The following is an 18,243-nucleotide window of genomic DNA, read 5'->3' as shown; positions in this document are numbered from 1 at the left end:
TCAGGAATTAAACACCACGATACACAGGGGAAATAGTTGATTCTGCTTTGATTTTGTTTGGAAATATTTTCACTGGCAGAGCAAAAATATGCAATTTACTAACCCTCATTCCATGTAGATATAGATGAGTTTGTTTCTTCATGGGAACAGATTTGGAGAAATTTAACATTACATAAATTGCTCACCAACGGATCCTCAGTGAATGGATGCTGTCAGAATGACATCACAATAATCCACAATATAAAAATCCATCTTTAAGGTGTTTTCAAAAAACTCTATCCATAATATTGTTTTCTCCAGTGTAACGGCCTAATACCCAGGAGCAAAAGAAAGAAAGGATGCATGAAATGGATGTATAGTAGCTACTGGAATAGATAAGATCACATTTTTTCCTTTTCAAAAAATGTGTAAAAACTTGATCTAGATTGGCTATGCAGCCATACTGCATCCAACTTTGCAAGAGAAAAATACAGTGTATGCACCATTTTTGTTGATTTCTTTTATTGTATGAGTCTGAGTACATATTCATATGTGATTATTCTGGACAACATTTTAAGGAATATTTCACCCAAAAGTGAAAATGTATTTAACATTTACTCACCCTCAGGCCAAGTTCACACTGAGTTCACAATAATCCACAAGTAATAAACACGACTCCAGTCCAATCTTGTGAAGTAAAAGGCTGCATGTTTGTAAGAAACAGATCCATCGTTAAAGTCCACATGAAATCAAAATTAAAGTTTTTTGGGTGTTAGTATCAATATGGCTGGCATACCCTGTCAAATGCGGCTTTACGGAGCTCAACAGCTTTGAACGGCTCTAGCCCAAGTTGTGATACAAATGAACGCTATTGGCTATTTTAAAAAGGGGCGGGGCTGCTTGATATGTCCCGCCCTGTCCTCCTGTTTCAGTTAAAATGATGCGATTTAAATTTTTCCTTTCTCTTTGGAGTGTTACAAGCGGACACGACTAGAAATCAGTGGTTAAGTTGTATTTACAACACTGGTCCAGAACAGTTTAATCCAAATATTCAGATGTGTGCAGCACATTTTATGGAGGACTGTTTACTGATCCTGGTAGAGTAGACTACAATGCAGGCTGTTCTGATTCACGGACTGTAAGTACGTTTTTTATTTTAAAAAATTACGTTTTTTATAACATTTCCGTCACACGCTTGAGGTATTCGGCCAATCATAACGCACTGGATAGCTGGCCAATCACAGGACACCTTGCTTTTCAGACCGATGAGCTTTGTAAAAATCGACGCATTTCAGAAAGGCGGGGCATAGAGGAGAAACAATAATGTACAGTATGTGGAAAATAATGTGTTTTTTGAACCTTAAACCGCATAAACACATTTCATTACACCAAATACACAAAATAATGTTATTTTTAGCAACATCATATGACCCCTTTAAAATGACGTCAACACAGAGTAACGCTGCATGTTTCTAAGCATTTCAGGGGACCTTTAAAGCATTTTAACTTTAAACCGTAAGGTCGAAATACAAGTCCATAAATTAGCAATATCACACACAGGACCACGAGTGTGCTGTTGCGTTTAAACAACAGTTCAACGACATAAGAAACAACCATGGAGTGTCTTAAAAAAACATTCCGTGTGTGGAACTACTTCCTTCTGCCACGGAATCAAATCTCAGATCTCAGATCAAATCTCAAATGACAGTTTAACAGCCCAAGCCTCCATTACTCATTTGAAAATGTCACTTTAGAACTAGTAACAAAAGAACGTTGAGTTGCTTCTTTGAAAGCTTACTGTATTACGTTATTAAAAGCTCACTGTATTATGAAGAGTAGAGTATTATGAGAGAGAGATGGACTTGGTGAGTGTGATTACCTGTGTCTGATACAGCATTCATTCTTCAGCTCAATCTCATATTCACAATAATACATTTGCTTGGCTGTCCGCTGACGAAAGCGATATCTTTGTCATACTATCATTTAAACAGATTTTCCATGATAACGCTGCTCAGCGCATTTGTTGGCTGACTTGGTTGAGTGTCTTTCAAAAAGTGTTTACTGCTGACTTACTCATAAAAAACAGTCTCGTCGCCATCTAATGGCAAAACAAAGTAGCGAAAATCACCATACAGTTTCTCAATACCAAATACTTTTAATAAATACTATTAGCCTACTTGCATAAAATCTTTTTTATTGAACAATAATATTTAATATACCACAATAGCCATTATAGAAGTTGCTAAGCAATTCAGTCGCAAAGGCAGCGCTCTGATACAGCATTAGTTATATACAAATATAAAGTTATGAGACTTCTCACTCAGCCAAAACTATTTGCTCTGGAACAATTAACAGATTAATGAGACCAAAATGAATTATATCTTATGTTTAACCACTAGACATCAGAGCAATTTCCAGAAGATCTGGCTGAGGTGAGGTTGATCTCTGTGGGTTCATGGATTCATCCCGCTGGCGCCCTGGAGTTCACATCTCCAAAAACATTGGCAAAAACATCTTAATGATGGATTTGTTTCTTCGAAACACAGCTTTTCACTTAAAAAAACTGATGGACAGGAGTGGTGTGGATTACTTGTGGATTATTGTGGTGTTTTTATCAGCTGTTTGGACTCTCATTCTGACGGCACCCATTCACTGCAGAGGATCCATTGGTGAACATGTGATATAATGTACATTTCTCCAAATCTGTTCCAATGAAGAAAAAATATCTACAACTTTGATGGTCTGAAAGTAAGTATTATTATTTATTTATTTTTATTTTTTTGGTTGAACTGTTATTACTTTTAATATCAACATGATTGTGATAACCTGTGCATTTTTGGATTTTTGGAACAACCAGTTTTGCTCACGTGAAATTCCTTAAATAGCTGTGTAACAGTATAGTATCAATATATTATTTGACCATTATTCTGTATATGAATGCTTCATAGAAAGTGTTAACAAATATATGTAATTGCTCAATTTACGTTGAAAACATGCTTATTTGCATTGCAAAGCTTTTTTGCATTTTAACAGAGGTTGTGTGTATTCAGAGGTCTTGACCTTGTCAGAATCCCGATGAAAGAACAGACAGCTGCTGTCTCCTCTGCCATCCCAACACCTGCTAAAGTCATTGAGATGCTCCATGTCTTTCAGACATCCTTTCTCTCTTGCTGCCTCGTACATGTGACAAAAATAAAATACTTTTGACAGGAGACAAACTGGCCATAGAATCTGAAGGTATCATAAACTGCAGATGTGCTGGCATGCACAGTTCTCAAGCCAAACTTTAAAGCACACAGGTTCCTATAAAAAAAAAAAGACCTGTCAGCAGCTGCATAAAACACTGGAACTTCAGTACATTTTCATCTGCAAAATGCCATAAATTTAGGGGGTTTGTCAGCATTTTTAATGTTGAAGCAATAGTTCACTTAAAAAATAACATTTTGTTATAATTTACTCACTCTCATGTCATTCCAAACCTGCACTATGACTTTATTTCTTACATAAATAATATAGGTTAGACATTCCTCTAAATATCTTCTTTTGTGTTTTGCAGAAGAAATGAGTCATACTGGTTTGGAACAACATGAGGGTGAGTAAACGGTAACAGAAGTTTCATTTTCAGATGAACTATCCCTTTAAAGACTAGACACATGATCTGCTGCAGAACAATGCTGCACACTGGTGGTAGATTTGAGTTAAAGCAGCTTTTCTCAAAGCATGCACTAAACAGAATAAGTTTGGGTTCCCCCTCACTCATTTAAATTTTAGATTAAAATTATTTCAATTATAAAAAAAAACACTAAAATCACAGAATTAAATATTCATTCAGCAGACTGTCAAAGGAAGCACCTGATGCAAAGGAAAATCCAATTTTGTTGATTTCTAATCAAGACAAGGACAACTTCGCTTTCTGTAAACATTGTTTATTTTGTATTAATTACAAAGCAAATTACAATTTGTAGAACACAAAATGTCACATTACATGAAAGATATAGGTTTCCTGTCAATATCAGTGATTACAAATAATCGGTATATACTGTAGTCATATCTAGTTGCATAGATATGGGAATACCTGAATTTGTATACATAGAGAAATTTTAAGAATATAGAATACATCTTTAACAATTAAGTAAAGCCTCCATGGCAGTAATTCTAATGCAAAGTAAAACACAGAAACAATCCAAAAGCATGACCTAAAAACTATTAGAAATGTTTCAGCAAATGAAGTATCACCATATATTCTTAAAAAATAAAGGCTCTTTATAGGCATTAATGATTCCATTAAGAACCTTTAACATTCATAGAACCTTTCCATTGCACACAACATTCTTTAAAATGTTCTTCACACTAAGAAAAAAAAGGTTATTTTAAGAACTCTGAAAGTTCTTTAAGGAACCAAAAAATGGTTCTTCTATGGCATCACTTTGGGAACCTTTATTTTTAATTGTGTACACTACATAAGATAAAAACTACATAAATAGTTCCTAGTTTGCCCTAAAAGGCATATGTTTAAAATTCTATTTCCATTTGTGCTAGCATTCCATCAGTGATATATCTGGCAAAAGCTCCAGCATTTTAGAAATATCATCTGTATTCATACCCTGTTCCATTTCAGCCAATAGGAGGACAGAGTATGTCATTTCCCTGAGCCTGGGTTCAGACCTGTTCAACAGGTTCAGACACAATGTCATTAAAATGCTCTACCTGAGCCCTCTTTGCTCTCGAAATGATGCACATTTTCAAAAGCTGCTCTGTGGCTGCACAGTCACAGTGACAAGGCACATCGGCACACTCTCTGGTGCTTCTGCGATTGAGGTAAACAGCTGATGACTGGGTGAAAGAGTTCAACTTGCACTTACCCAGACAACAAGCGCTCAGATTATCCAAGCTTTATGGTCATTTAAACATGCACAAGTACCCATAAAGCTGGGTAAATGTCACAAATGAGATTATATAAAATATAATTCTGACTGAATGAGCTAGAGTGGAAGGAGATAAAGAGTAAATATACAAACTGGAGCTTGTCTAGCATAAATCATTTCTATTCATGTAGAAAAATTAAGCCCTCGAATACTGAGTTTTAGCTATTTAAAATAAGCTAAACATGTTATTAGATGTATAAATGATATCGAAATACATCATTTTAAGACCAGAAAAAAACCTGATTGTCATCCTGACTAGACAAAGGCTATGAGATACACAAGGACTTGCAGTTAACAAAGTTTGAACTTCTATTTAAAGGTCCTGCAGAACACAACACAGCACATTGTTTTTTTCAATAACAGATATAAACAGAGGATTACTTATCCATTTTAAGAAGGTATAGGGATAGTTTTCTCAAAAATGAAAACTGTCATCATTTACTCACCCTCATGTGGTTCCAAACCTGTATGACTTTATATTTTTAGTAATGATTAAGGTTTTTTTTTTTAATGCAAGTCAATGTTTTGGACCCCATTAACTTTAATTGCATAGAAAAAAAACACTTTCGGTGCATAAACATTCTAGATATCTTTTTTTTGTATATAAAAAAGTGATACAAATTTTGAATGACATGAGCTTATATAAACGATCATATAATTCTGAATTGCCAAAACAGACAAATATTAAATGCAAAGACAACTTCAGATCAATACATTACAAATTGTTACACAACAGTGTCACAATCGCCATTTTGTGACTTCAAGCTTTGTGCATAAGAGACGGCATCACTAAGAGTGTGGAACTGTATATCTTTGGTCCCTTTCTTTGGGTCATAATACCCTCCCCTCCGCAAAGAATCAATGACGGAGGGGTTGCATTGCACCAAAAGCACATCGACTCCCAGCCCCTTGTAGTCCTTGCATACCTCTTTCAAAGCATTGACCCCAGCAGTGTCCAGAAACAGCACTGGACTGCAGTCTATGACCAATGTGTGCAAACTGTTGTACTGTAGCAGATACATATTGGTGGACACGTCCATCTCTTGCTTTTGGTCTTCTCCACCTTGTTTCTGATTCCTCTGCTTGTCTAGTTTCCTGCGCCTGGCCTTCTCTTTAAGCGGATCCAGACCCACACTGCGGTACAGTGACTTCTTAAAGAGAGCTTGGTTGGCATAGTAGATGGGAGCCTCGTATCGGAAAACAGCCACCCCTGGCTGGTTCTGGAGACCCTTGTAGGAGGACACAAGGTCCTCAAAGAGCTCGCGGTCCCCTGCTTGGCCTAGCTGACGGACTTGGGCGGACTGAGTTCGGCCTAGCACACAGAACGCAGAGACCAGGACTCCAACTAGTAGACCTAGCTCAGTGTTCACTAGCGCTGATGTAGCCATAGTAATCAGCCAGATGATAGTGTCCACATGGTTGACGCGCCACATTTGGGGAATGTCCCCAAACTTTCGCAGTGCTCCACGGAGGTTGACGACTATGATGACGGCCAGAACACATCTGCGGAGAAGAAGAGGACACAATTACACTGCCATTGGCAGTGTAGGTGAAGTCTAGACAATTTCAACATGAAAACGGCATAATTTGTACATACTTCTGCAATGAGTAGAAGGCAGGTGCTATAACAAGCAGGACGAGTAGCAGCACAAGAGCGGTCACCAACCCCGAGAGCTGAGTCTGGCATCCCGTCGACTCCTTCACAAGAGTCTTGGTCAAAGCGGCACTGGTCGTGAAACAGCGGAAGAAGGAAGGAATGATATTACAGAAACCAATAGCATACATCTCCTGGTTAGGGTCCACCATATAACCATGCTTCTTGGCAAACATCTCAGACAGAGACACAGTAATGGCGAAACCAACAATGGCGATTGAGAATGCGTCAACGGCAATATTGGGTATGAGAGACCAGTTGGGAAGTTGTGGTGGCATGAAGCCTGTGGGAATGTTGCCGGCTACATCTGAGCCATAAGTTTCCTCGAACAGTCCAAAGTGGGAAGCTAGAGTAGCAGCGATGACCACAAAGAGTTCAAAGGGAATAGGGGCCTTGAGCTTGGCCTTGAAGCGATCGTTGAGCTCTTTGGTGGGTACAAGCACAAGCAAACAGAGCACGCTGGTTACGAGGTCACAGAGGTTGGTATGACCCAGATTCTTGAAAAGACTGATCCAGGTTTTTATGAGCGAACCCCAGCCTTGGACACGAGGAAGGTGGAGGCCCAGAAAGTACTTTATCTGGGATGTGAGGATGGTGAGAGAGGCACCAGTTGCGAAACCGCTCAACAGAGAGTCCGAGAGGTAGACGGAGACAAAGCCAACCTGTAGGAGACCCATCAACACCTGCAACACAAGCAGAGAAATTCATATATTTAGATATTTTAAAAATTCTGATAGAAGAAGACTAACCTTGACTAACCTGGTAGACCCCTGCTGTGAAAGTTAGTGTTGCTGCCACCATGACTGCATAGCAGCTTCGGTCACAGACTGGACCAGTGCTGTTGTCCACATTTCCCAATGTGGTCTGATTGGTGTCCGATGGATATCCTGCCAGAGTAAGTTCCCTGTCCACAACCTGTCCCACCAGAAGACACAATACCCCAAACATACCCACAGAGATGTGCCTGGAAGTTCCCAGTAGGGTGTAGATGATGCTGGCAAAGAAAGATGTATAGAGCCCATAAATAGGGTCTTGTTCTGCCAGTAAAGAATAGGCAATGGACTGGGGAACCAAGAGGATGCCCACGATAAGGCCAGACATGGCATCCCCAATTATCCAGTCTTTGAATTGATATCTTGGCAGCCATTTCACGATTGGAATGGAGTCTACGAGAAGGGCTTTGATTCGAGCAGAACTGCAGGAACACTTTTTTCCCACCTTCTTTCTCAACACGTCCTTCCAGGACACTTTCTCTTTTACACGCTCTTCTAAAAGGAAAGGAACATCAGGCCCCTTCTTAGCATCATCCTCTGCTGAAACACTGTCACAGACTTCTTCAGTTGGCATAATGTCCAGAAACTCTCACTGAAACAGGACAAAAAAGCACATTGATTAATTGGGTTTTAAAAAGCAATTTGGTTTAGATAGATAAAGTAAGAGAAAAGGGTGTATCTTGGTTTTTGGTGATCTTAAGTGTGATTATTATTGACTTAAAAATATTTTTGTGTCATCAATTACCCATTCTCATGTCATTCCAACCCTTCTTATCTTTCTTGAAACACAAAATTACTTATCAGGCTTCTGTTTCACCACTTCTGTTTCACACACAAGGAATGTGTGATTTAAGCCATAACAATATCATAGAGGTAGTTCATTAAACTCATGCGCCATATTGGCGTGAGGTAGTCATATGGACTTTTCTGATACTCTTAAAATTTGTTGTTGTGGTTGTACAGTATATTAGGCACAACAATATTTATATAAAGGGGAAAAAAATCAAGAAATTACTCTATCAATGTCAGTACCAGCAGACTTTATTATACAACCACTATACACGATTTACTAAGACCTTGACTCTCTCAATTAATTTATAAAATCCAACTTCTTCATCAGAGAAAACAGATGGCAAATATTATCACTCATTATGACTGTAGGAACAAAAATGTAAGAAGCATCTGGCACAGTCTTGCTGCTTTGCCAACTATGAAATTCTAAGTTATTTGAGTTATCTGCTGCATGATTTGTTCAAGTTACATAAAAATGCACTTAGAAGTAACACATGAGGACCATAAAGTATTAATGATTAAATAAAGCAGTAAAAAATGTACTTTAGGTTAATTATCAACTACTTAGCAGGACATAAATGACATAACAGAGTACATAAACTGATTTATTAATTTAAGACATTGTCTTTGCATGCTCTTTATTACATTATAATATTTCTCAGCTGCCTGACACCAAATACATTTCCTATGAATTACAGCTTGCATTCTTCGTATTTTGCAATCCATACATATGTAACGGGGGTATTTAGCCCGTTGTGTAGGGGAAATGGAATAGTTCACCCAAAAATTAACATTTGCTGAAAATTCACTTTTAAAACTTGTAGCATTACATCACTTGTCCTTCATTGTATCCTTTGCAGTAAATGGGTAAATGGGTGCCATCAGAATGAGAGTCCAAAGAGCTGATAAAGACATCACAATAATCCACAAGTAATCCACCAGCCCCTCAGTTAATGTCTTGACGAAGAATTTGTTATTAGAACCACACAGCTTTTCACTTCACAATATGTTAATTGATTGACTGGAATCATGTGGAATACTTTTGGATTATTTAGTTGTTTTTATCAGCTGTTTGGACTCTCATTCTGACGGCACCCATTAACTGCAGAGGATCCACTGGTGAGCAAGTGACGTAATGCTAAATTTCTCCAAATCTGCTCTGATGAAGAAGCAAACTCATCTACATCTTTCATGGCCTGAGGGTGAGTACATTTTCAGCAAAGTTTCATTTCTGAGTGAACTATTCCTTAAAGGAGATATTAGAGAGTTTGTTGTAAGGCGCAGGAGATTGTGGCCTATGCCTTACTCAAGGGACTCATAACTGTGAGACTATTTTCGTAGAGTCCAGGACAGGCTCCTTTTCATCCTAAATTTCAGGTATTCTGAAGCTCAGCCTCTGTGGACATAAATTCTGTATGAGATCATGAAGGCCTCAGTGCATCCTCGGACAGCACTAAAACACATTTTTACAGCTTCAGCAACAGAAAACGAGCCCTCATTTTCTCCACAATTTCTTTCAGTCTGGCACATAAAGATGGAGCGTGTCCACACTTTCCACTACCAAGAAAATAATTAGACTGTGTATAATGAGGATGCATTTACACGTTAGTTTGTTTCCCTTCCCTCCAAGTGTTCCATAGTCTCAAAATTAATTCAAAATTAATTCACATTTGCCAAAGTTTATATATTTGCAAACATCTGCTCACAATTTTTATTACCTATAATTCATATTCACAAAATACAATTTGCAAATGCACAACCAAATTTACAATCACAAAAAAACATTCAATTAAAGTACAAGTCAAATACAAGTATGTTTGCACATTTCTGAATGTTTTGATAAGCACAAATTGATTGGTGAACTTGCATTTGCAAAATGTTATGTATGTGGATCGTAGATGCGTTTTCAAGAAGCATAACTTTACATAAATTTGATGATTTGCAAATGCAGATTCAACAGTCAATTTCTACAGAAAGATTCAGAAATGTGCAAACATAGTTGTGTATTTATGAATTGTGCTTTGCATTTGTGAATCGTATTTTGTGTATATATATATTTGGTTGTGCATTTGCAAATCATATTTTGTGAATATAAAATAGGTTGAGTCCTTGAATTGCTACTTGCAAATATATACATTTTGTTGTGAATGTGAATTAGTTTACGCATTTGGTATTCACATTTGCTAAATAAATTAGTTTTGCTCCATTTTAGCTGCATTACTTTCCAGACAAAAACAGATGAGGATAGCAGCACATGATAATACTGAGTAACTTACAATTTAGACAATGTACTGCCAGTTACTTTTTTGCACCAAAGCAGATTCACTGTTGCTTCATACACTAGTGGTGTTTATAGTTCCTGATTGCATAAGCATTTTTGAACAAATTAGTTGAGTGATTGATTCATTGACTAACTGATAAAAACAATCACTTGTTTTGTGCAGTGAGTTCAGTGACTTAGTGAGTTATTCAAATAACGCACTTATAATAACAGTCACTTGTCCCCACCTACTGGCGTAACGATATAACCTGTAGAAAGAGTCGCTATAAAAAAACTCTAATGCATATACTTGTAACGGGGGTATTTAGCCCGTTGTGTAGGGGAAATGGATTACGGCTGCCCTGGAAGTTTGGACAACGAAAGGATCTTGGTCCCCGCTCCCCAAACTTTTTAGTCTCGTTACACACTAACGTGTGTATGTGGTTTCTTACCTTATTGTGTTGGAACACTACTGATTGACAAGGGTAGGCTTCAGGTATGGTAACGTTACACGGTGGCTTCCTGAAGTGAAATTGCATACATGAGAGTACAGTGTGATATGCTCCTCCCTTCCCAGATCTAATAAAGTAAGTGAGACTCCCCCACTCCCTGACAGCTCTCAACAGAAAGGTACACTGTAGATAAGTGCAAAAAGGAATTAAACAGAATTTATTATTTTAGATTTATTTTTCTTATGAATAATTATTTCTTGTTTGAGTAATCGATTAAATGAAAATCATAAAACGAATTTAGTCTTTGTGCTGTCTTTTCAAATCCACACAATCACCTTCAACACAACAGTTGACAACTTTTCACTTGTGGTATAACAAATCCCTTATGAAACTTCGAAATGAGATCACTTGCAATTTGTCAATTGGTAAACCCACAAATTCTCACCTTTTCAAATGATCATCTTCAAACAATCACATTTGAAAACAAAAAAAAACAAAGCATACACAATTAAATCTCACCTCAGAATGAGCACTTATATGAAACGTCCCTTCAAATGTTTACTCACAGTTCACGAGTTACTCACAGTTACTCAAGTTCCATAGTCCACTTGAATTACCACAGTTCCCTGTTTTTCAGTCCAGTCACTAAAAAAACGGAAAAAATTAGAGGAATACCATAGAACGATGAATTAGAGGGCGTTGACTGGGTGCGTTGAGCGTTGAAATAAACTGAAGATCAAGTAGTTTTAAGTGTGTAAGTTCAAAAATTCACTCAGAAAATATCCCATCCCACAGATAAACTGTCTCAAAAAGCATCAAACTGAGATGAATCAACCTGAGATGTCACTTGGATGGCAGGGTAGCAACACAATCTTCAAACTTGAATCGGCGGAAAAGTTAAGTCTCTGCATTAACTGCATTATACAGCGATCTCGGTCTCACGTGCTCTGACACGTGCGGGAAACTTAATTGCACGTGAATGGTCCCGTTGAAATGTTAGCTCTTGGCGCTGCTTTTCAATCAAAACACCAGAGGTGCAAAATGCAGCAAAAGTACATGCAACAAGTCACTTGATGACAAAAATCAAGCAGGGTTTTCACTTTAAGCGTACTCACAGCTTCCGTGGCCTTCGATATGTTACTGCGTCATTTTAACAGCCAAAACATACCACTAGAACAAAACTGAAAAAAACTCCTTTCTGCTATGAACTGTGGTTCACTCTCCACACTTTCACTTAGTGCTGTTGTCCTTTATTCGACTTAAGCCTCGATAATCTTCCGTTGAAGCAACTTTATCGAACGAGCTTCTCGATCACAACACTGCACTCACTTCTGTGTGTGACACACTCATACACCGCGCTCTTCTTCGTCTCTCCCTGCTGCACTTGCAGCACGCGCAAAAAGCGGACCACTTGCCAAAATAAAAGTATCCCAAAGATAAACTCTTTTCAAAATAATATACCCGTTACATTCCCACATGATCTCCAGGCCTCACAAGAGCTCCAGATGACTTGCGGTCATAAATCCAGAAGACTGTTCAAGTTGCGTGTAATCCATGGCAAGGACTTCTAATGGAGCTGAAACATTACTGCATGTCATAGGGGCTCGAAGCCTGGGGAAAACATCTTTGGCCAGTGTACATCTCTTGCACTGCTTTATCCAGCATGGAACATCTGCAGACATGGTAGGCCAGTAATAACTTCGTCTCATTCGAATTAATGTATTTCTCTCTCCAAAATGACCTCTGTGTTCATGTTGTCCCTCGTACACTTCACGCTGTAGTGGCTGCATGAGTAAGTTCTTATCAGCCTGAACTTTGTCTTCCTTTAATTCTTTGACATGAAGTACACCGTCATCTTCCTCCAATTCAAGAACATCCTTTGTGACCACCTCTTTTGGCTTAAAAACAGAAGCCACTCTAGATCGGGGTGCAATTCTAACGGTCTTTCCACTCAAGTTCAGCATACGCACAGGGACCTTTCCACAGTCTGTTTTAGCAAGAACGTGAGCCACTAAGAATCCTTTCAGCAAACTTGTGCCAGCTGCAGGTTCTATAAAAGTATCCCAAAGATAATCTCTTTTCAAAATAATATACCCGTTACACATAAATGTGTTAAAATGTCATAACACTGATACGCTCTCAGAAAAAAAGGTATACAAAAGCCTGGGACGGTACCTTTTCTAAAGATACACCTTTGTACAGGGTGCATACTGATACCTTAAAAGGTACATATTAGTACCTTAAGTGTAAAAAAGTGAAAAGGTACTGCGCCCCAGTGATGGCGCAGTATCTTGTTTCTGAGAGCGTAATAATAAATGTTTTAATATGCTACACCAAATCAGCATATTAGCATAATTTCTGAAAGATGTTAGACACTGAAGACTGGAGTAACGATGCTGGAATTTTAGATTTGATCACAGGAATAAGATACACTTTAAAATATATTACAATGGAAAACATTTCTAAAAATTGTAATAGCCTATTTCACAATATTATTTTACAAGCATGATCAAAATGTGCCAAAGTGATTCCAACTAATACAAATCAGTCTGATCATTCAGTACTTCCTCATTCAAGTCAGAAGCAGTAATTGCTGTGGAGCTGCTGAAGATGTTCTCAGAGAACCCCTGATGATGTCCTAAACGGTGAGTACAACCACTAGTCTGCATGGAAATGATGTTGCTTGCCTCCCTCACGGACTATAATCAACCTTCCCCAGCTGTTCGAATTTACATCTCATCCCACAGAGATACACATCTCTACATCGAGAGGCTAGCCGAGGTGACCAAGAACCTTGCCAGGCAAACATCTTTGAGTCAGTTTTCGTTTCTTTCCTGATAACGTGGCCTGATTAACTGGGTGAGATTCTACAACAACAAGAGATTCTGGCATTGGTCACACACACACCAATACAACCTGTGGGAGCTGCAATGACAGGCACCTCGAGGCACTTCACAAGCTCAGTGAGAATCCAGTCAGTGGAAACTTGTCTTGTCAGCACAGCTAACAGGGTTTTGTACTTCGCTTAAAAAGCAGGATGAAAACAGGTACTGTTAAAGGTCACTAAAGTGATTCTGAATAATGGAGAGCATGCCTCTGTCAGAACGAACACATTTTCTTCAATTCTCAGTTTCTCCAGCCTGTTAGCCTCAAAGTGTCTTCAAGACTCAAGAAGCACTCACTGCAGATAAGATAAGACTGACAGAACAGACTTACCTGATCCAAACCCCTCACACACAGAGTAACAGGCCTCAAAAGACTGCCTCTTCTAGCCCAAGTCGTCATTACCATGCCTGGCCACCTTTACTTAATATCTTCAGTGTGCACCTGATGGAGCATCTGCAGCAGCCAACATGCAATTCAGATTCAATGGTGCATAAATATTTTGTAGCAACCCTGCTATGGTTTTTCTGCACTAAAACCAAAATCAGTTTTCCAACAGTGAAGATAGGCATCACCAACTATTTTACAGTTTATTTAACGGCTTAAGTGAGGGAAAGAGCTACAATCAACAGTTGTATATACAACATATATACACAAACCATTTGGGCGGTCCCTGCCAAGCTCTTTTGGCGCAATTTGCTCACTGTGACTTTGGTTGAATTTTCTATACATCATCATGGGTAATGTAGTTTCTCACCATACATTCAGCTGTTATTAATGTGATTATTTCAAAATAGGTTTAAATAATGCAAACTGATGGCTTCATTAAAGAGCATACACCATCACTTACCAACCCTGGAACTCACAGGTATGTGTTTTTAACGGTTTATAAGTTATCATTCAAAATTAGTGCTGTCAAACGATTAAACGTGATTAGTTGCATCCAAAATAAACGTTTTTGTTTACATAATATACAGTATGTGTGTGTACTGTGTATATTTATTATGTATATATAAATACACATATTTCGAAAATATTTACATGTATACATTTATTTTCATATTATATATAAATATATTTATCTATAAACATAACATTTTTCTTAAATATATACATGTGTGTGTATTTATATCATGCATGTGTGTGTATTTATATATACATAATAAATATACACGGTACACACACATTTATTATGTAAACAAAAACGTTTATTTTGGATGCGATTAATCGCGATTAATCGTTTGAGAGCACTATTAAAAATCTATTTTCTTATGGAGAAAATTACTTCCAACCCGACTGTTACACTCTCTTAAAAAAAAAAGTTAAAATATTATTTGAATTGGATATTCATCGGATATTTGTGTCAGTCTGAACAGATGCATTAACAGCCATCATTCAAATTAAAATGTTTCTTGCACTAAAATTTCACACCAAATATTCGTCTATGGTGTGGACAGGCTTTAAAGGGGTCATATGACGTTGCTAAAAAGAACATTATTTGCGTATCGCGCCGTGTAAACATAAAACCATGTCTGCATTTGTGATCGGAGAAACGAAAAACAACAAGCGCTACTCTACGCAGCTCAAAACTCGCATTTGAATCATCAGTGGCAAATTCTTTAAATATAAAACTGTTAGACTGTCCTTGCAAAGTTGGAACTGCCCCACTTTATAGAAATAGCCTTTGAGCACAGACCCATTGTAGGCTACTCTCCCAAGTCTCTTTTGGAAGACCAAACAAAGTAGTTTCGCTTTCACAACGAAACACACAGCGTCTCCACGACATGGCGGCAGCAACAATACTACAGCGAGAAGTAAAAGTTATGCCTTCTTTATTTGCGTGAACATTTGGGCGGTGTTATGCAAACCTTCCCACACAGTGACGTAGACATGTGGGGGCATGTTTAAACGAGGCGTTTTAGGAGGGCGTGGACCAGTCTTAACTTCTGTTTGTTTGAGACTTTAGTCTTTGCAACTTTAGGGATTTTATCTATGCACGAACAGCTTGTAACACTCCAAAGAGAAAGGAACATTTAAAATCGCATCATATGACCCCTTTTAAGACAACACTTTCTTAATTAAATTAGGGACAAGCATCATGTGAATTGATATTTACAGCTTTAAAGTCGTGACACTTATTGATCATTAACAATATGTAAATTATGTCAAAATGGGACCTCATGCTTTATTTTGTGATTTGTTGAAGTGCCCTTTTGGTTAAACTTTGGTTTGTGGTTCAATTGGCAGCTGGGGAAGGCATCTTGCGTCACTGTACATGATAACGTTCAGTCTGGGGCAGAATTCACAGGACATGGTCTTGCATTCAAAAAATAAAAAAAGTAATAGATCAGCTCTTTATGAGTAGGCTATAGTCAAATAGGTTGACTTAACAAGAGACTTTAGAGTCAGGAGAAGATGGTTGTCCGCATCACCTTTACATTACGAACCCGTAAATAAATAAATCACAACATTTACAAACCAAATGGTGTGGATTAGTGATGCTGACGTGTACACTTTATACACGCTTGATCTCCTCTGCAATTATGCCTTGAACTTCCGATGACGTAACTGAATGATCAAAGCATTCAGAGCATGCCAGAGCATTCTAAAAAGACACGTTACAGAAATCAGAAGTCGCATTTTAAAACGTTCTTTTCATTAAATAATCCAGTGGTGTGGAAAAAAATAAAAATCGCAGCATTCAAATAACAAATAGCCTGAATATTGATGACAGGATGATGTGCAAACTTTATTAACTCTCATATGAATGTTAGTCATTTCAACAAAATATACTAGCCTACAAACAACAAAATTCAGCAAATTGTAACTAACTTCTTCAAACTTAAATTTTAACTTCAAACTTAAAATTAAAGTCATTTAATCGTCCAAAATATATGAAAGAACAGAAGCGATGTAGCCTAATATAACATTGGTTTGTTTCACGCAGTGCTCCAAAACAAAACTGCAACGTGTACATCTGACTGTATCAACTGAAGAAAAAAAACGGCAAGTATTGAGTGTTTAAAACTCACCTCAGACCGGCTGCGCAATGAAATCGTTTCATTTATTCATCAGGAGGACATTTAATCACTCAAGAGTTTCACCTCAGTGCATGTACATAACTATACTTAAAGTTTAGGATCTATTCCGTGACACATGAAGCCTTGCTAAATTTGTAATATCACGTGGACAGTGAAAAAACATTACGACTCGTCACGTGACTGCTAAATCCTGGTTAGGTCCGAAACCTAAAACACTGTGCTTTCTCAGTATTCACAAAGTTTTCGGAGGTCGACCGCACAAGCCCTCCAAGTTTCGAAACGGTACCTGTGCCCGGATTGCAAAAATACTACGGCGAAGGCTTGATTTATGAATATTAAGCTTGCGCGCTCAACAGATCGATCTGATTGGCCAAAAGCAGACTCATGAATATTAATAAGATCCATTGGCGCTACTGGCAGGATTCTACTTGACGTCAGCGTTGCCTATTTAATAGTCATAATTTCAACCTTCGCAATAGTATGATTCATGCATACTTAATTTATTGTAATCAGTCTGAATTAGACTAAATTTCGCACTCATTATGTCTTAAGGAACAATATTATAAGAAGCAACTGGCACAATCAGGTTCAAATTACTCTTTGTAACTCTATTGAGATCTGTTGCAATTTATTGATCAGTGAGGGAACATATTTTAATTTTAGCTGGATGTGACTGGATTATGATGTGTTACATAAAAGTTCACTCAACAGATGGGGATAATAAAGTATTAATGATTATATAGAACAAATGTACTTTGTTTTTACTGCGAACTACTACGTACATAAACAGTGTGCCAGTAATGTGCAATGTGTTACGCAAATCTTTGATGGCAGGGAAACACTAAGATTAGATGGCATTAGTAAACTTTCAGTCCAGTTAATCAAAGCTTTTGGCTGTGACTTATCTTACTTTTAGAGCTGATTTGATTAAACAGAAAGGTCAAAACTGAAATGAGGCAGACAATGCACAAATTATAAAAATGTCTCTATTGTTTATTTTGTATTTTTTATAATATTATAGTAAAATTTGTGGTAATGTAAGCTCATCATTGACAGGATGATATGTTAATGATTATTTTTGTTTGTGTTCACCTCAGTGCATGTACATAACTATACTTAAAGTTTAGGATCTATTCCGTGACACATGAAGCCTTGCTAAATTTGTAATATCACGTGGACAGTGAAAAAACATTACGACTCGTCACGTGACTGCTAAATCCTGGTTAGGTCCGAAACCTAAAACACTGTGCTTTCTCAGTATTCACAAAGTTTTCGGAGGTCGACCGCACAAGCCCTCCAAGTTTCGAAACGGTACCTGTGCCCGGATTGCAAAAATACTACGGCGAAGGCTTGATTTATGAATAATTTTGACATTTTTTTCATTTTCCTAGACAGATTTTTTTTTTTTTTGAGCATGTAAAATTGTGTAGGTGAAATAGCTAAACTTTAACCCTGGGTCAAAAACAGTTCTCTACTGCTATGAG

The 18,243-nt window shown here is 37.7% G+C and overlaps 1 protein-coding gene across 8 annotated transcripts; it reads right to left on the bottom strand.

The window, feature by feature from the left end:
- Positions 1-5,445: 5,445 nt before the first annotated feature.
- Positions 5,446-17,974, bottom strand: slc26a2 (solute carrier family 26 member 2). Of its 8 annotated transcripts, XM_016455441.1 has the most exons (7): positions 17,852-17,974; positions 16,751-16,822; positions 11,355-11,480; positions 10,836-10,905; positions 7,318-7,923; positions 6,502-7,241; positions 5,446-6,407 (listed from the first exon to the last, which is right to left on the bottom strand). In XM_016455441.1, the coding sequence occupies exons 5-7, from the start codon at positions 7,903-7,905 to the stop codon at positions 5,630-5,632; spliced, it is 2,106 nt and encodes a 701-aa protein (XP_016310927.1). In that variant the 5' UTR covers positions 7,906-7,923; positions 10,836-10,905; positions 11,355-11,480; positions 16,751-16,822; positions 17,852-17,974; the 3' UTR covers positions 5,446-5,629. The 8 variants fall into 8 exon arrangements, with proteins under 8 accessions (XP_016310927.1, XP_016310926.1, XP_016310929.1 ...); XM_016455440.1 differs by lacking the exon at positions 17,852-17,974 and having other exon boundaries at positions 16,751-16,945; XM_016455443.1 differs by lacking the exon at positions 17,852-17,974 and having other exon boundaries at positions 11,402-11,480; positions 16,751-16,945.
- Positions 17,975-18,243: the final 269 nt, after the last annotated feature.

The sequence above is a fragment of the Sinocyclocheilus anshuiensis genome, unplaced genomic scaffold (genome assembly GCF_001515605.1).
Source record: "Sinocyclocheilus anshuiensis isolate Anshui unplaced genomic scaffold, SAMN03320099.WGS_v1.1 scaffold235, whole genome shotgun sequence".
In the NCBI taxonomy this organism is placed as follows: Eukaryota; Metazoa; Chordata; class Actinopteri; order Cypriniformes; family Cyprinidae; genus Sinocyclocheilus; species Sinocyclocheilus anshuiensis.
Note: the sequence above shows the minus strand (reverse complement) of the source record. Positions and strands in the feature narration are given on the sequence as shown.